Source organism: Trifolium pratense, linkage group LG5 (genome assembly GCF_020283565.1).
Source record: "Trifolium pratense cultivar HEN17-A07 linkage group LG5, ARS_RC_1.1, whole genome shotgun sequence".
NCBI lineage: Eukaryota > Viridiplantae > Streptophyta > Magnoliopsida > Fabales > Fabaceae > Trifolium > Trifolium pratense.
The window spans coordinates 43,647,515-43,665,019 of NC_060063.1; the positions used below are offsets into that span (position 1 = coordinate 43,647,515).

Sequence of the window (17,505 nt, forward strand, 5' to 3'; positions counted from 1 at the left end):
TCAATGACCAAAATAGTGATTTCTGTTCTTTAAATTTCATTTACAAAATTACACAAGTTATTAAATAGGGTTTTTATTTAAATGATTATATTTCATAATGAAGTGGTAGGTAGCTAAGTTATTTAAATGGAATAACTTTAAAAGGACATGCCAAAAAAAAAGATTAACTTTAAAAGGTTGTATCATCATTTCATGATGTTCATAAATGATTGCAAATTCACAAATAATACAAGTCATTTTACAGATTCAACAACCAAAAACAAAAAAGATACAACATGAGGTAAGTTTTTGCCAACAAATAACTATGGTTTTATATTATATATCAATAATTACATAAATGTTTATCATGTCAACCAGAAACCAAACAATTATACAAGAAAGTTTGAATAAACTACAAATGAATTTATAGGCACCAATGGCCATTACAAATCCATTATTTGGGTGAAAAATAAATTACTATTGAGGAAGTCTATTACTGGGATCCATTGACAACTAATTATCATGTCTAAATACAAAATAATTACAATTTTTCTTGAGTGCTATAATCAGTTACAGCAGCAAAGAAGGCGTCTTACCAACAGACAGGCAGTTAAACCTAGTAGAGCGAAGACCAGAAACAGAGGTTTATTAAAACCTCGTCATCGGCTGTAGTATTTGAGAAGTACTTGAATGAGAAACCAACTGGTCTGAACTCAGGGGTCTCATTAGGTGATGGGAAGCTGCAGGGTTAGGATGTCCCTGTCTACTGATATCTTTAGAATTGTTAATACTTGATTCGGGGAGTTTAGAAGATTCCATCAATGTGCGAACCTGAATGTGGAATAGTTAGCAAGCAAGGAAAAAACATATCAATTATATTATTGTCATCAATCAAACGGATGAATCCTTCAAACTTACTGCATCTAGTCGCCTCTTGTGAAGGTCATTGAACAACTGCAAGTTTGAAGCATAGCAAGAATCAAATTATTATAGTATATTTACATTGATTTTCTTACTTAGGGGAAACAAGCATACAAGGGAAAGCGAGAGAAACTATTTGGTTCTTACAGGTCTACTCTGGTACTTCTTCTCTTCACTTGAATATCCTGGAACTGTCAAATCCCAATTTTTCTCTGAATAATGACACAGGAAACAAGTAAATCAGCAAAGCTGTGATGTCAACTCTTTTACCAAATATGATTATAAATGTTAGTACTATCAATCAAAGTATTTAACTTTTAGCACACCCTAGATATCAAGGAAATCAATGGACTTTCTTACATTTAACAAGTTTCAAAGAGGAGTACATTAGGACTTATTTGATATGCCATATTAGACATGATAGAATAAACCAATACAATACATCGATACACTAAAATTTTATCGGTGGTTTTGTGCAACTAATAAATTGCCCAAATTTACCTATCAAATCCATCTTTATACATCAAAATGATGGAACAACTTAACCACGAATATTGAGGATGAAATTATAATTCATTGGGGTTTTATATACAAGTCAATATTAAAACTTCTGAATTAAAACCATGGCAGCATCATTCTATTTTAAGTAATGATTAAATGTAAATATGTTCGAACATGGAACAATTTAGTATGTTCTTTAATGCATGTTCAAGTAAATAAATTACTTATAACTAACATTGTTTATCTCCAATTATATAAATTAGTGAAGAAAATAAGGGTCAAAAAGTCAGTCCAAATAGCCTAGTGCTCCAATTGGTCTGGGCCATCGATAAAGACTATCATTCCATTAAATGAGAAAGCTAAAGATCAAACAATAAACATAGGATACAAATAGAGAACTAGAAAGAAATGTATTCACACATAATGTTACACATGGAGATACATGAAAAATATAGTAATATGTAACTCCTCCACACCCCTCTTTACATGAGTCAACAATATTCAGATTAAGAGTGCAGTTTTAACCACATACAAGTTTTAACCACAGACAAAAAACACAAAGGCACTAATAAGATTCAGAAACGTTTTTCTTTTCTAGCCAATTAGAATAGACAGTAGTACTCTATTGGTAAAATTTGTGAATACACAAATAACATTTTTTTTTTATCTAAGTTACATTAAAGCAATGCAGGAGTAGTAGTACATTCTTCTTTTGCAGGGGGTGGGTTGAAACAATGAAAAAAGCAACACAAATAACATACCTAGGTGTAGCAATAAATCCTTGGACTCCAAAGTTGATGATTTTCTATGTTTTGCCAAAATGCAACCATGTGTAGTTACCTGCATATAAGAACAACATAAGTTTGTACCAAAAAAATATTACACACTAAGCTAAAAACAAGAGTATGACAAAAATATTTATTGCACAAGAAAACTGTCTATCGCTGTCATTCAATAACAAATTTGTGTTCATTACATAAAGACTAATAAAGAAAACTCAAAAGTGAATACTTTCCAAATTTTTCAGTATGGCTCATTTACTATGCAGAAAACTGGGGAAATAATATCCTTCATCACCATGATGTCAAGCACAATAGATGCTTAAGTAGTTATATATTATATCTCAAGTCGTGCACATATTAGTAGCAATGAGCAGCAATAGATTTTGAACTTTAAAATACTTTGGAAAATAGTCAAATCAGATTATCATGTCGAAGAATAACTGAAATTAAGATGGGTCAAAAGGGATTTAACAGATCATAAAAAATTAACAATATCACAAATCCAGAGTTCAACCGTGAATTTTAAAAAATTTCTCAAATGAAATTAAATACACGCTTAACAACGAAACCTTATCCCGCTAGGTAACATCGACCACTTATTAGCTAATTCTAATTATTATAAAGTATCTTATACTTGTGACTAAATCAATCCTTTCACCAACTTTGCTGATAATGAATTCCTTGATGTTGGGTGAGCATTTCCCCCCCCCCCCTCCTTAAAGCAGAGGACCTGCTGTAGGTTTGGGGAGGGGGGTTCTGGCACAATGCATGACATTCACCATTGATCCCAATCAGTGTTGTCTAATATCAGCCAAGAAGGATTTTTTTTATAACCGCCATAACATTTTGTGAAGGATGGCAGACTATATGGCTGATTTTTGGTAGTCCTTCATCCACCATCGATAACACTGATCCCAATAGGGATATTATCCAAGATACCAAAAGAAGAAAATATCGTTTGCAAGGAAATTTTAAAAGAAATTATATCAATAATAAAGATGAATCATTCCCTCTGATATATCTAAACATGACCGTGACATATTATCTACTTTTTTTTGACAAAAACGTTAAGCATAATATATTCCTTACAGAATCAATGAAGTCATCGGCAAGCTCTAAAAGATGATCTATAACTTCAGGGTCCAGCTTACCATGTGGATCCACCTGTAGTATAGAAGATTAAATTCAAATTAGCCATTTAATAGATACTTAGGAAAAGAAAAAGAAAAAACTCATCAAGTTTAAAGAACACCTGTGCAACTAAATCCTGTATCTTTCTCTTTCCAAGTACTTGGTTTGTAGCTGCTTCGGTTCCTTGACTTGAACTTCCGCCGGGTGTGGTCGTGCCAGATGCAGTAGCATCTGGCTGCGATCCTGTTAAACTTAGTGACTTTTGACCTGTAGGTCCTGTCATCCTCGGAGACTGCAGTTGTTGCTGTTGATGAACAGATGCTTGTAGTTGCGATTGTTGCTGTTGCTGCTGCTGTAATAGTTGTTGTTGTTGCTGCTGCTGCTGCTGAGAGGATGGCTGCTGCTGCTGAAGCTGAGCTTGCCCCATGGACTTCTGCTGCAACAATTGGGCTAATTGCTGTTGGTTTAGGGTCATAGAGTTTTGTTGCAGTTGACCAGATGAAGCCAGCTGCTGCTGCCTCTGATGTTGTTGAAGACGCAACGGAGAGGCAGGGCCAGACATTGCTGGCATTTGCTTGAGCCACTGATTCTGTGTTAAAGAATTATGTATCATGGCAGGCTGCCCATTCTGAGACAACCCAGACAACTGAGAATTCATAAAAGCAAGGGACGATGACCTTGGTAAACCTTGAACCTGTAGTCAGCAGCACTGTCAATGTTCTACTATGATTCAATTCGTTTAAAAAAATAGTGTACATATTTACATGCATATAGAAAATTCAGTAAGTTATTACAGTATATCGCATAACAAACTCCATTTACAAGTATATGAACATGAGCTCCTTTGTAAGCTATACCCTCCTCTCTTGACAGTAGCTTAAATAATTTTAACTTCTGCCGTCTTATTTTTAAAATCTACACTACCCACCTCCCCCTAAAGATGATATAAATATATATATTAAATCCATTTTAAAGTAAACGAACCTTTTAGTGATAGTGAACGACTATAAAAAAACCTCCTAAAGTTTTTCCATTTTCTACAACTTCCAATTCCAATATCAACCGCCAACATATTTTGAAAACTTCATTACTGAGTTTAGGACTTCAGACAGTTTGGAAGCTGGAACTTTATCCAAAATCATTATAATGTTCCATAATTGATAGTAGGAATTCAAAAATATATGTTGATGATGTTAAGAATCACAAATACAGAACAATTATCATCTATCTGGTGAGAGAAATGTAACTACTAAAATAAGGGAGGGCAATTTGATATAGGCTTCTGTTAGAAGAGGATAATTGTTTTCATTCTAACCCACTTGGGTTGGTGCATTGGTATTGGCTTGGGACCTGGGAGTGTGCTCCTCTTGAGGTCTGAGGTTCGATTCTCTCTTGCGCCAATTTGGGTGGGCTAATTTAGCTTCTTCAAAAAAAAAAAAAATTCATTCTAACCTCAAAAATTATGGTCAAATTACTTTTTACCTACTGATATTCATTTGCTACAAAGTCAGTTTAGCTTTTGAACTAGATATGGCAACAGACAAACACATTTAATTTAACTACTTTATGACTGACTGTATTTTGCCCCTTTCCTTCATAAGCCATTGATATATTTGGAAAAAAATAAATAAATTTTTTACATGAAATGTTTCTTAACTAATTCAAGCTGTTAAGGAAAAAGTGTTAATCATCTTGCATGACATAGTGGTAAACCACCTCTACAGTTCTGTTCTATAACTCATTTTCCTTTTGTTTAAGGGTTTGGCTTATAGACCTATAAGCATGGACTGACCTGGTCAATGAACCTAACTTTTAGATTTGGACTATGCACGGAGAATGAAGCAACTCAAAGAAATCCAATGAATAAGACAGGATACATATTGAAAGGGCATAAGTGAATTAACACCAGACAAGCTTAAAAGTTTGTGAAGGATACTGTCTACCCTGAATCAAACCATCAATTATCTATGAATCTGACATGAGCAAGACCGTAGACTTTGAAAGGAGTTGCAGCACAAAAGAAAGGTGAGGATACAATCAAATTATTCAATCCATGAAAGTTAGCATGGACAATTAGCACCGAGAAGAAAATGCAAATGAGACAAGAAAGAGATAGTGCTGCCGGTTGTAGAAACTTGGTGGTTTGATGGTTACCAATTCAAATTTAATGGTTCATTTTTATAATTGACAGATAATGGCAGATGGCATAACCCAAAAAGTTTCACGGTATGTGTGTTGATTGTGTTCGAAAGACAATGAAAGTGAATTGATTGCAGTTAAATCCCACAAAATGAATATAATTTAACACTTTCCCCTGAAATTACTAAGAATGTAAACCAAAATTATACGAAAAAATGGAGACGAGTGACAAAAATAAAATTATAACTTTATTTTAAAGTGAATTAGCTTTTCCCTTATTTTAAAGTGTTTATAGACGCTATCCATGCTTTTTATGTTTTGGTCTTATTTAACGAATAAAGAAATAATTATGCTTGCCAATTGTCAATTGTATCTTGATAAAATAAAGAAGAAATGTTTTATCATAATCTGTGCATCTAATTCGCTTTTTAAACTTTTCACAAATTAATTGCACAAACTTCTCATAGCTGTTTGTACAGATTGAGATTTCAAATCTTTTATAAACTGTCATTCAACATTTCGATAAACACATATAAACTTATAAAACAACAACCAAGCCTTATCACATTAAGTGAGGTCGGCAACATGGATCAAACAACACCATAATGTTCTATCATACACCATATCACTATCAAACTTTCTCTTATAGTTTTTCTAGATCTTCCTCTGCCTCTAATGATGACTGCCCTCCATCTGATCTACTCTCCTTACTACAAAATCTACATGCCTACATGCCCAAAATCTACAAAATCCACATGCCTACTACCCCAACCCCAAATCTATCCTCATCTCTGCTACGCTTATAACAGCTTTTTTCATGATTGGAGATGCATAAACATGTTTTAATTGGGAAACAACATAAGCTGCACACTAATCCAAATCGGGTCATACCTGTTGATTATTAAGTGAAGCCTGCTGTGAGAGCTGCTGTCTAATTTGGGCCGGAGTCATTCGAAGCTGCTGCTGCTGAGCATAAAGAGCTCCATTAGTTCTCATTTGAGAGGCTAGATTGGACGACCCCATCATCCCAATTGCTTGTTGCATTCCTTGTAGTGACTGTCCAGCAGAATTACCCGAAGAAAATTGCGATGATTGCACCAAACCACTTTTCTGCCTCGGCTACACCAAAAACAAATTCCATCTCATAATCACATTCACATAAATAACCAAACACAAACATCCAAATCCTATCTCATAAACTAACAATTTTTATGGTAAAAAAAATCGATTTTTTATACCGAGGCTAATAGGTTAAACTGCCCTGCTCCGGCACCAGACAACATAGGGAAGTGACCACTCTGTCCGATTAAAGCTGATCGCGACAAATTGGAAGCATTACCACCGATACCAACACCACCAGCGCCGCTTAATTGCTGTTGCTGAGCAGAAACAGCAGCTGATCCACCAAAATTCATTTGCCCACCATAAAGTTGCTGCCTCACAACTTGCTGCTGTTGCTGCTGCTGCTGCTGCTGAGGTTGAATTTGATTAAGGCGAGAAATAGAAGGAGAACGTTGAAGTGATTGTTGAAGTTGAAAATTGGAGACATTAGAATTAGGGTTAGGGTTAGGGTTAATGTTATTGATACTATGTAACTGTGAATGTTGTTGTTGTTGATCTTGAGAAAGAGACGGTGATGAAGATGACATGTGAATTGAAGGAGATTGTTGTTGTTGTTGGGAAATTGGTGAAGGTGTTGGAATTGTAGGGTTTGAAGAAGAGGGGTTTTCCATTGTTGAAGGTGGTGAACCGATTACGTTTTCCGCCATTGTTGAAAATTTTGATTTGTGAAACGGTTACTGTGCCGCCATTGATAAAGCTTCGTTGAATCGAATCGAAGGAAGAAGATGAATCTGAATCCTATGCGTCAATTCTTTGCTTTTTCAATTCAATCGTGAAAGAAAAAAAATATAACAGAGGTTTCTTACTTTCTTTTTCTTTATCTTTTTTTCTTTTATTTTTACCGACGATGAGGGGTAAGAAAAATATTGTGTGTGTGTAGTGTTGTGTATGACAGATTTTACTATATATATACTTAACTTAAAATAAATTATTTTAACCATTATCAAAAAAAAAAATATATATTTTAACTAAATATTTGATTTTTACGTTTATTTTTAGATTTTAATTTGGTCATTTATGTTTATAAATTATAAAGTATTAATTTAGTCCATTATGTTTTCATTAGGTTTTAATTTAGTCTTTTCGTTAGTTTTGTTACTAATATTATTTGAACTATACATGTGTCAGTATGTCAAAGTGTCCACGTGTATGTCCATGTCATATGCAAACTGATTGCCACATGTGACAAAACTGATCGAAATGACTAACTAATACAAATTGTAAAAATGGATTTTAAGTTCGAACTAAGTTGGTCATTTCATTGGAAAAACAGAAGTTGTTGTGAAGTGTTTAGAAGGTGTTTTAAGTCTCACATAGATTGAAAACATCATTCTAGATTACTATGATATCATGTCTAAGCTTAGTAATTGTAGTGTGATTTTTATTAGAAGATGTAAAAATGTTGTTGTTCATAGTCTTGTAGTTGTAGGAGTAGCAAAACAAGTTGGATCTCGTTCTTGGGTGGGATATGTCTCGGAGTCCCCAGTCTGGTTGTTTGTATGGATTTGCTTTCTTCCAGTTAAATACATATTTGGATGTAAAAAATATATATAAGGGACCAAATTGATATTTTTTAAGCGTAAGAGACCGAATTGAAACCTAAAATAAACGTAAGGGACCAAATGTGTAATTAAGCCGATAAAAAAAATAATAAGATGAAGAAAAATACTCTATGTACTCAAACAAAAACAAAAAATACAATTAAGCTACATTAATCCTGATTTTATTTTTTACAATATTAATTTTGATTTTTAATCGGATAATAAGTTTGATATCTGACTTTTACATAAATGTTAATCGCTTTTGAATGGTAGCAGAAGTTTTGTTCAGATAACATTCTAACCAGAACTTATGTAAACTAGATATCAATTGGATAATGAGTTTGATTTTTGACTTTTACATAAATTTTAAGAAGTTGTGGTGAGAGATTTGGATAACATATATAAGTAATGTCTATGTTTAACGAGATCTTATGATTAAGTCACATTTAATGTTTTTTTTTTTTGCTTTCACCGCCAATTTAATTTGGTTTTGGGGTAAGTTCTGGCATCAAATGGCGATACAAAAGAAATACAATAGTTATGGCTATCCAATTACCACAAGGCGACCTGCTAAAGAACAATTTCTTTTATAATTTATATCCTATTTAAAATCAAATAAAACTATATATATTTTGTAACTCATTATCTTTACTTTAAATCTCTTTGATATTATGTATTTGGACATCACCAATTCTTACTTCACAATGACATCGTTAATATGTGTTGTTTCTTGACGACTACACAAATTTTTTATGGAGTTTTTCTCTTCAAAATAAATTTCAAGTTCATTACATTTTATGGGGTCTTGTATGTGTTCTCGCATTGGAGACAAGCCAATTGTCATTAGTTGAGGTAAAACCTTTAGTCATTGTGGGAAAAAATGAAAGAGTATAAGCAAGCTGAAAACAGAGGAGGCGCAGCCCTCTCTTTATTGGGAGCACTAACTAATTGTTAGTTGGTTCATTGGTGATTGGTTCGGGAGGGGGCTTGAACCACTTAATGTAAGAACTAACCTTCAAACTAGATTAGACGGTTCAGTAGACCGGATACTGGTTGTGAAAACCAAACAAACAAAAAAAAGAGCACTAATGGTTTAAAAGTAAATGGGCTGCCTAAATCTCAACCTTTTGGGCCACAAGAAAAGTTGGCTTTGGCAGCCCCTCTGGACTTCTCCCGCGTCCTGTTCATTTCATGTTTTATACATTTTTGCTATTTAAGTGGCGAACATTATAAAAATGAGAAATTTTGAAAATGTCTTATGTCGTCCGCTATAAGTAGCGAACCAGTCGATGGTCAAGAGAATTTTAATAGGCCACTTCCAATGGGAGGCAGCCAAAATTTCTATAAAAAGCCTCTCCCTTTCTTATATTCTGTCATTCACTCATCTTCCCTTATTTCTTCTGTTTTTTTCCATTTTAGTTAGTTTACTTTTTGTTAGTTAATAAAATCAATGCTTTGTCCATCAATTTATTTCTTTAAAGTAAACTGTTTCAAAATGTCAATTCTATTTTATCCTTCTCTTTCTTGTGAGACAATCAAAACTGACCTAAAATAAACCGGGTCGGTTTGATCTGAGTTAAAAACACTCCAACCTGAAATTTTCTTGGACTTCAACATTGCTAGAAACAAGGAAAATTTCTCATCCCACTACCCACTTTCTCACCCACCCCCTGAAAATTCCATTTTTGCCCTTGGTCAAAAAATTCGGAACGTGTTTTCTGAATTTTTTTTGCCTTTAAAAACAACTTCGGAATGTGTTTTCCGAATTTTTTCCAAATTTGAACTAAAAAAATTCGGAAAACGCATTCCGAATTTTTTGACCAAGGGCAAAAATGGAATTTCCAGGGGGTGGGTGAGAAAGTGGGTAGGTGGGATGAGAAATTTTCAGAAACAAGATCATGAAAAATAATGTAGAATTAATTTTGGTGTTTTTTGGTAGGTGTTTGTAGTATCCTCACTATCCTTTTAAACAAGCCAAACAAAATAAAACTATTATAGAAACATAAACTATAAGAATATGAGATTCTCTGGCAAGAGAGCAATAACTGATGCTCACAGCTTTTCCTGTCTTTTGGAAAGTGGCAATAACAAATCCAGGATCATCTCTTGCATTCCACGACATTGCTGGGACGATAATCTCTCGAGTTGTGTCGAAATGGATGTGATCAGAAAACGTGCACCTGTGAGCACTGAAGATAATCCTGCAGACAATTGGATGCATGTCAAAGGATTTACAATTTCTCAAAGGATTCAACATTTGATCATTGCCCCAATTGACCAATACTTGGACAGAAAGTTAAACCGTGCATGGCTATTCATCGATTTAAATATCAAATATGAGATTACAAACTGAATTAGCTTTCACGCACAAAACAAAATAATTAAGAGTGATTCTCAAAATATTTGAAACAAATCCCAACTAAACTAGATTTTATCTTGGACAATTAAAGTTTAGATGCAACCGTCCAAGTAACTTGTATCTACAAAATGCATTATCAGAAAGTACTAAAGAAACTAAAACATTTAGACTTCAAGAAAACATAAACAAATAAGCACTTGATTACCTTGGTCGCAAAGCTTGTAAAATGTACTCAGAAGCATTCAGTGGGAGAGTATGAAGTAAATTATACAAACCGGTCCCAATGAAATCCCTAATGTGAATATAAAAAAAAATTACCACATTAATATATGAAATAGAAAGTCTTAAATAATGAATACTGCAAGAATGAGTACTGGCTATAAACTAAACAGATAATCACCGACTATATGCATAGTTTTCCTTAGGTTCTAGAATACTATGTTTGATCTGCAAACTAATATATTAATGAGATTTTAGTACAGCAAAAGTACAAGATTGCAACTTCGTTGAGGAAAAAAGGGCCTCGCCGCAGCACTCAGATGATGTGGAATTGTATGATCTCTTTTTTTTTTGAAGAAACTAAAATGGAATTGTATGATCTTACTTACCATTATGTGCATGAGGGTGTAGGAATATGTACTGAAGAGTTTATTTGGAGAACCGTGAATTAAATCATTCATGAATAATGTTTACTAACCTGTTTTTTGGCACTAGATTCAACCGTTCTATAAAAGTGTTAGAAGATCTTTCAAATGCGTCATTGCCACTATACTGCTTGTTTCTTGTTTGATCCAAAGGTAAGTGCAGAAGAAGGACAGGGCCTGACCCAGATAACACGGTGCTCTCCCTCCAGAAAAAGTTATAGTTAACATCTCTAGAGAGGTTGGAATGATTCGTCATTTTCGTTGCTGCCTCAGTTTCCTCGCGAAGTTCTAGACTTTCCCTCTCAATTACTTTTTCAACATCAAAACGTAAACTACTGTTGTCACAAAGCAAGGCTACAGAATTCAGCGAAACAAAACTGACATTGCCAATCTCAAATGCACCGCAGCCAGAACGATCCAATCCCGGTAACTTGCGAGAAATCCAGTTAACATTATTCGCATCAAGATCGCTGCATTCTCCAATATCCCTATCACCGAGAATAGCATGGAATGGAAGATCAACAAAGGGCCCCAACATTTGGTAAAACTGATGGAGCACTGACACCCATTTGCTTTTCGTTAACTTCGAACCTTTCGCAGAAACATCTCCCAAGACAACAAGCAAATCAGGCTTCAAACTTTCAAAAGATTTCTGGCATGATGATTCGCAGTACAAAAATATTACAAAACCTGGAATAATTTCTAATCATGAGATATCCAAAACAAGTCACATAAATTGATTATTGCATTGTGTTTGGATCAGCTTATTTTGAGATTCTTTTTATAACTTCCAGAGAGTGTGTAAAGAAAAATTAAATTATTTCTCTGAAATAAGCTGTGAATGACAGATCATTTTTCTATAGTTTAATAGCTATAAGTTGAATATTGCATCAGTAAAGTATTCTAGAGAGTAAGACATATCTTAGTGAACAATTTGTATCAGTAAAGTATTGTAGAGATTAATTAAGTACTTATTCATTCAGAAGATCTTTTTTCTACATAATGCAGAAGATATCGTTACAAGCTTATTAGGGGTATTTGGAAATCAGATTAAATTAAGTACTTATTGATACAAGTATGGGAAACACAGTGGACTCAATACTAGTTAATAGGACATGCTATATAATTCAGCCAAGTCCTTGAGGATTGAGAGGCTCGTGAAATCACCAAAGTAGATGGATCTTTGTGCCTCGCGCACGATATTGCCAGCTAGCACTCAAGGATTCCCTCTTGCATTCTGTTATCAATTTTGTTTAGTGAATTATTCCTTTCACTTGGTAGATTTTCTGGTTGCAATAGGTAATAATGTTATGATCTTTACACACGTAGTGTAGGATCCGTATGTAATGGTCTTAGACTTGCTACTAAAGGCTCGAACAATGGTTTTTTGTTTTGTCTTAACCCTCTAGTTCCCAGCAAAAGAGAGCCCTGGTAATTTTCAGCTGGTAGGTAAGTAAAGTCTGACCAATAATTGTTTCAGCTATAATTTGAGGGTTCTCCTGAGACTTAAACAATGGTTGAAATGACAGAAAGATATTGAATCAATTTTTCCTATTAATTTCATCTCTTCTTCCTGAAATTGCTATTACTTGAAAGTTGAAAATAGCCTTTCTAATTCCCACTCCTATCATTTATTTAATTAACACTTATCATATGAGAGCTTGTATATAAGCAATATATACTTATATATGCAATTGAATGGGCAACGGAGGCAAACTACATGTAAACACAGTATAAGTTGTATTGTAAAAACAAAGGATCTGTTTGGATTGACTTATTTGAATTTGTCTACTAGCATAAACACTTGTGAGACTTTCTCAGAAAACACATGAAAATAACTTATGACAAATGCATATATTATTTTCAGCTTAATTTCATAAATTCTCCACTCTCCAGTCCAGAATAGCTTACAAAACAACTTATAGCTTATATGAAAACATCTTGACTTTTTATATCCTTGGTTATATAAATAAATAAGCTCTCCACTCTCAAAGATTAGCTTATAAAAACAGCTTACAGCAGCTTATATGACAACAACTTCACTTTTTGTATCTTTTATTATCTATGAAGCACGAACTCTCCTCCGATTAGACGTGTGTATCGACACGACAACCACACATGTTTCCATCGAATCGTGTCATTTTTTCAAATTATTGTGGTGTAGATGTGTCAGTGTCTGCTATTCGTGTCTAGGTCTGTGCTTCATAGTTTATTAAATAAGCCCCCGTTTGGATTAGCTTATTTTTGAGTTTATGCAAACAGCTTATGCAATTTTTATGTATTATTATAAGTTTGTCAAGGTAGTTTATGATAAAATAGTTTATAAAAATACAATTTTCACTGGTGTGAACTTATAAAATAGCATAAAACCTAATTTATATTGCATATGCTCAAAAATAAGCTAATCCAAACGGGCATTAAATAGCTTGTATATAAGCACTTATATGTTAAGTGTATATGCTATAATGGCTTAATTAAGTGGTTTATCCAAACAAGGCCTAAAACTACAAACTATACCGAAAGCTTATGAAAATAAGCAGAAAAGAGCTTATAAACAACCATAAATTATTTCTATCAGCACTATATAAATTAAAAGTTAAAACAACCTCTTGTAAAACCCAAGTATGAATTTTTTGTAGTGGATCCTAAAGAGAGACATAGAGAATAAAGGTTAGGTACCCGAAAGAATTTGGACATGTAGTGATCTCTGAAGAAGCGGTTAATGTAAGTAGCATCAGACCCTAAGAGAAGAAGGTCAGCAACCATCATGACTTTTAAGTCATCATCTACTTCCTCAACGTGATTATTGCAAACGGGCGTTGAGATTTTGTCTTCTAAGATAACAAGAAAAATGATTGCAATAAAAGGTAAGAGTCTCAACCCAATAATCATCGTACTTGCTTGTTTTGTTTCACAATCCGACAGGAACTGCTTCTTGTTAAGGTTGTGATGCACACACTGGAAATTATAACTTTTTTTATATATTGTATTCATAGAAATAAATTTTAAAGTAAGAATCCATACTTAATATTATTATGAATTCTAATTTTATTTTTTTTCTCAAGTAGCCTAAGTTATATGACAAGTGAAGAGTTTCGGATTCAAATTTGGTAACCATGTCAATTGAGCTAATTACGATCAACAATATTTTACAGGTTAAATATATTTTCAGTCCTATATTTTACTTTATACTTCACGATATCTAAAATAATTACAAGTTTGTACGATGTAGTAGAAACTCATATTACGAGGATAAAGAAGATTTCACCTGATCATTTGCTTATATCTCCATCCATTTCAAAATGATAGAAAATTAGTTTCAAGCATATGATCACAAATAATTGTACTTCACTCTATCTAGATTATATAATGAACGTTAGTCCTATGAATTATAATCTCCAAATTTTTAACTCAGGACAAATTTTTATAAAAGTATTTATTGAATACCAAAAGATTTTTTTATCATAAAAAATTCTTTTAAAATCATTTGAAATCACAATTGAATACACAGAAAATATCACCCCTACCAAGTTTAATAGTATTATTCATATATATATGATGGTGTTTGTCAACCATGAATGTTGCACCATCCTCTTTAATGGAGGTTGGAGTCAACAAAGATGTATTGGATGAATATGTGGCATTGACTTGAGAAGATTTTATTTTAATTTACTATTATTGATTTAAAATTGTATCAGTATCGATCATGTCACACTTATGGTGAATATTTTTCTCTACATTTTTATAGTCATTTTTAATTTTAGAATTTGTTGATAGATAAATGTATCAATCTTCATTTTTAATTTTAGAAATATATCTTTTCTGATAATCTCCTTAAAAGGATATATTTTAATTTTAATATATAAAAAATAAGGATATTGTGTTTCCGGAACATGAATTATTTGCCTTCACACTACTATATAAAGTGGTGAGACTCAGAATTTCATCCAATTAAAAAGTGAATGTTTGATAGAATATTTAACCGATTGTGTTGATAGCATTTCTCTTAAAAATAACTCAAAATGTCAATCGCTTAATCTCTACCCGATGAGATTATCACTGGCATTAGAAACTGATTTCCAAATTATTATATTTTAATTCTTCTAATTCCAAACTGTTATATGTTAGGGGAAATTCTGAGATTTAGTTTACTTGTAGAATGATCTAGTCCTTCATGATAAATGGTGATGAAATCGGTGGATCCAAAATATATATTCTTCATTAGTGATTAAGAAATAGTATATATATTTAATTTGACTAAAACGATATTATGAATTTTTATAAATTACAACAATTATATAATGACAGAAAATAACTACATACATAAAAGCTTCTATAAATTATAATGACTGGAAAAACACACGTAGAATTGCATGCAAAGTCCCCAAAGCCTCACTACGAAATTTCTACAAACTATGCAAATTCACCCATAAGTTCAAATATGAAAATATAATATAACTATATGATTCATATATAAAAATAAGTATCATTAAAATCCATTTGATGTGAAAGCAATTAAGCAAGCACAGATGAAATCTTTCAAAGCAGAGATGAAAAGATCCCGACCAATTTACCTAAAAGTAGCTTATATATAAATAAAAGTAACCTACTTGAGGGGTTGTCGATTATGATTATATTATTAGAGAATAAAAGGTAATAACAAAAAGTAGTCTTTGTAGAAATGTAATCTATTTGTAGATTATGACATAAACTTTTATCATGATAAATATTAATTTATAAGTTATATTTGTTGGGCCGTAAGGAGAGTTTCATTGTATCAATACATTGAACTAAGAGTAATAGTAATCATATAAGTGATTTTTAACATCACATATTTATCTAAAACTTTAAGAAATTTATTCAACATTATTTTTTTATTCAAAACCTTAAGACATTAGGTTTATGGGTTCTCTCACGTATTCCTTAACATCAACTCTTCCTATCAATGTTTAGATATATATCAAGTGTGAGTTGATTAGTTCCGTATTGATTGGAAGAGTAAAAGTTGAGCAATTTATAAATAACATAACCTAGTATTGTCTTAAGGTCGAACAACTTTATAACAATAAATTAATAGAAAACAACTTATAAATAAGAGGAGTGTTAGCAACACACTCTTTAACAAACACACTCTCTTCTATTGGTTAAAATTTATATGGGTCCCATAAAAGTTATATGGGTCCACATTTTTTATGGGACCCATGTGAATTTCAACCAATAAAAGAGAGTGTATTTGTTAAAGAGTGTGTTGCTAGCATTATTCTATAAGAGGAGCATTATTCTATAAATAATGTCATAAGTTATTTCTTAAGTTCTATTATCGGTAAATAAAATCAAATAGTCAATCCAATTTTATATGAAGATCAACTTTTGAGTGTCTTTTGCTTTTAAAGTCTCATTAGGCATGTCAATGGGGTGGGGATGAATTTTGATTTTCTCAAACTCAATTCCATAAAGTTTGGGTATCTCCATTCCGTCTTGCTTCCATGTAAACTTGGTTGAGTTTTGGTACTTTTTTTTTATTAAAAAAAGGGGTAAAAGTTGAAAACTATTTTGTTTTGACAATATTATTTTTTAAATAAAGAATATAAATAAAAAAAACAAATTTGTTTAATACTCAACTTAAAAATAAACACAAACATATGAATATAATTTAAGACTTTATTTAAGAGTTTATAATTTAAGAGATCTAAAATATAATTAGATATATAAGTGGAGCGGGTTCATGACGGATTTGGGGTTGGTACCAATCTCCTCATTACCTGCCCCACCCCCGTCTTTTAAAATCGAGAGAAACTCAAACTCAAACCCAAAGCCAATCAATTTAGTTTTTTCTTGTCAAAATCGGGATGAGGAGAACAGATACCCGCAAATATGAATTATATTATCATGTCTAAGTTTCATTGCCTCTTCTACTTCTTGGTGCTTATTAATTACACATATTAATAAACACGATCCTAGTATGAAAAGTGAATTAGTTTTTACTGCCACACCCACTTTCTCTTTACTGGAGTACTCCATCCGTCCCATAATGAGTGAGTCAGTTGACCGCGTCACGCATGTCAATACATTACTTTGACGATTAATATTTTCAATCGTATAATAGTATATAATCGATTAATATTTTAAATAAGTGATTTTCACGTATATTTAGTTGTTTTTTTTGTGATTTTGTCATCTTATATTACGATGATTGTTCGTCGTTTTGATGCGATGTTATTTTGTGTCCCGTCTTGTACGGTATTTGTTCAATTCTAATTGTCAAATTAAGTTCGATCTAGTGCAGACTCAATCAATAATTTTGACAACATCAACGTTGTAAATCTGGAAGTATTGAGTATTTTAGACACTTTAGTTTCATCATGTTAATATCTATTTTATTGTTA

The 17,505-nt window shown here is 32.6% G+C and overlaps 2 protein-coding genes across 3 annotated transcripts; both read right to left on the minus strand.

Annotated features, from left to right (window-relative positions):
• Positions 1-285: 285 nt before the first annotated feature.
• On the minus strand, positions 286-7,451 carry LOC123883097 (transcription initiation factor TFIID subunit 12b). Its single transcript, XM_045931791.1, has 8 exons — positions 6,692-7,451; positions 6,345-6,572; positions 3,436-4,008; positions 3,273-3,347; positions 2,163-2,241; positions 1,048-1,112; positions 898-933; positions 286-810 (listed from the first exon to the last, which is right to left on the minus strand). Exons 1-8 carry the CDS (start codon positions 7,220-7,222, stop codon positions 628-630), a joined length of 1,770 nt encoding a protein of 589 aa, XP_045787747.1. The 5' UTR covers positions 7,223-7,451; the 3' UTR covers positions 286-627.
• A 2,564-nt stretch (positions 7,452-10,015) lies between these two features.
• Positions 10,016-14,100, minus strand: LOC123883098 (metallophosphoesterase 1-like). Of its 2 annotated transcripts, XM_045931793.1 has the most exons (5): positions 13,799-13,995; positions 12,034-12,040; positions 11,173-11,777; positions 10,681-10,767; positions 10,016-10,317 (listed from the first exon to the last, which is right to left on the minus strand). In XM_045931793.1, the coding sequence occupies exons 1-5, from the start codon at positions 13,852-13,854 to the stop codon at positions 10,074-10,076; spliced, it is 999 nt and encodes a 332-aa protein (XP_045787749.1). In that variant the 5' UTR covers positions 13,855-13,995; the 3' UTR covers positions 10,016-10,073. The 2 variants fall into 2 exon arrangements, with proteins under 2 accessions (XP_045787749.1, XP_045787748.1); XM_045931792.1 differs by lacking the exon at positions 12,034-12,040 and having other exon boundaries at positions 11,173-11,771; positions 13,799-14,100.
• Between the last annotated feature and the right edge of the window lie 3,405 nt (positions 14,101-17,505).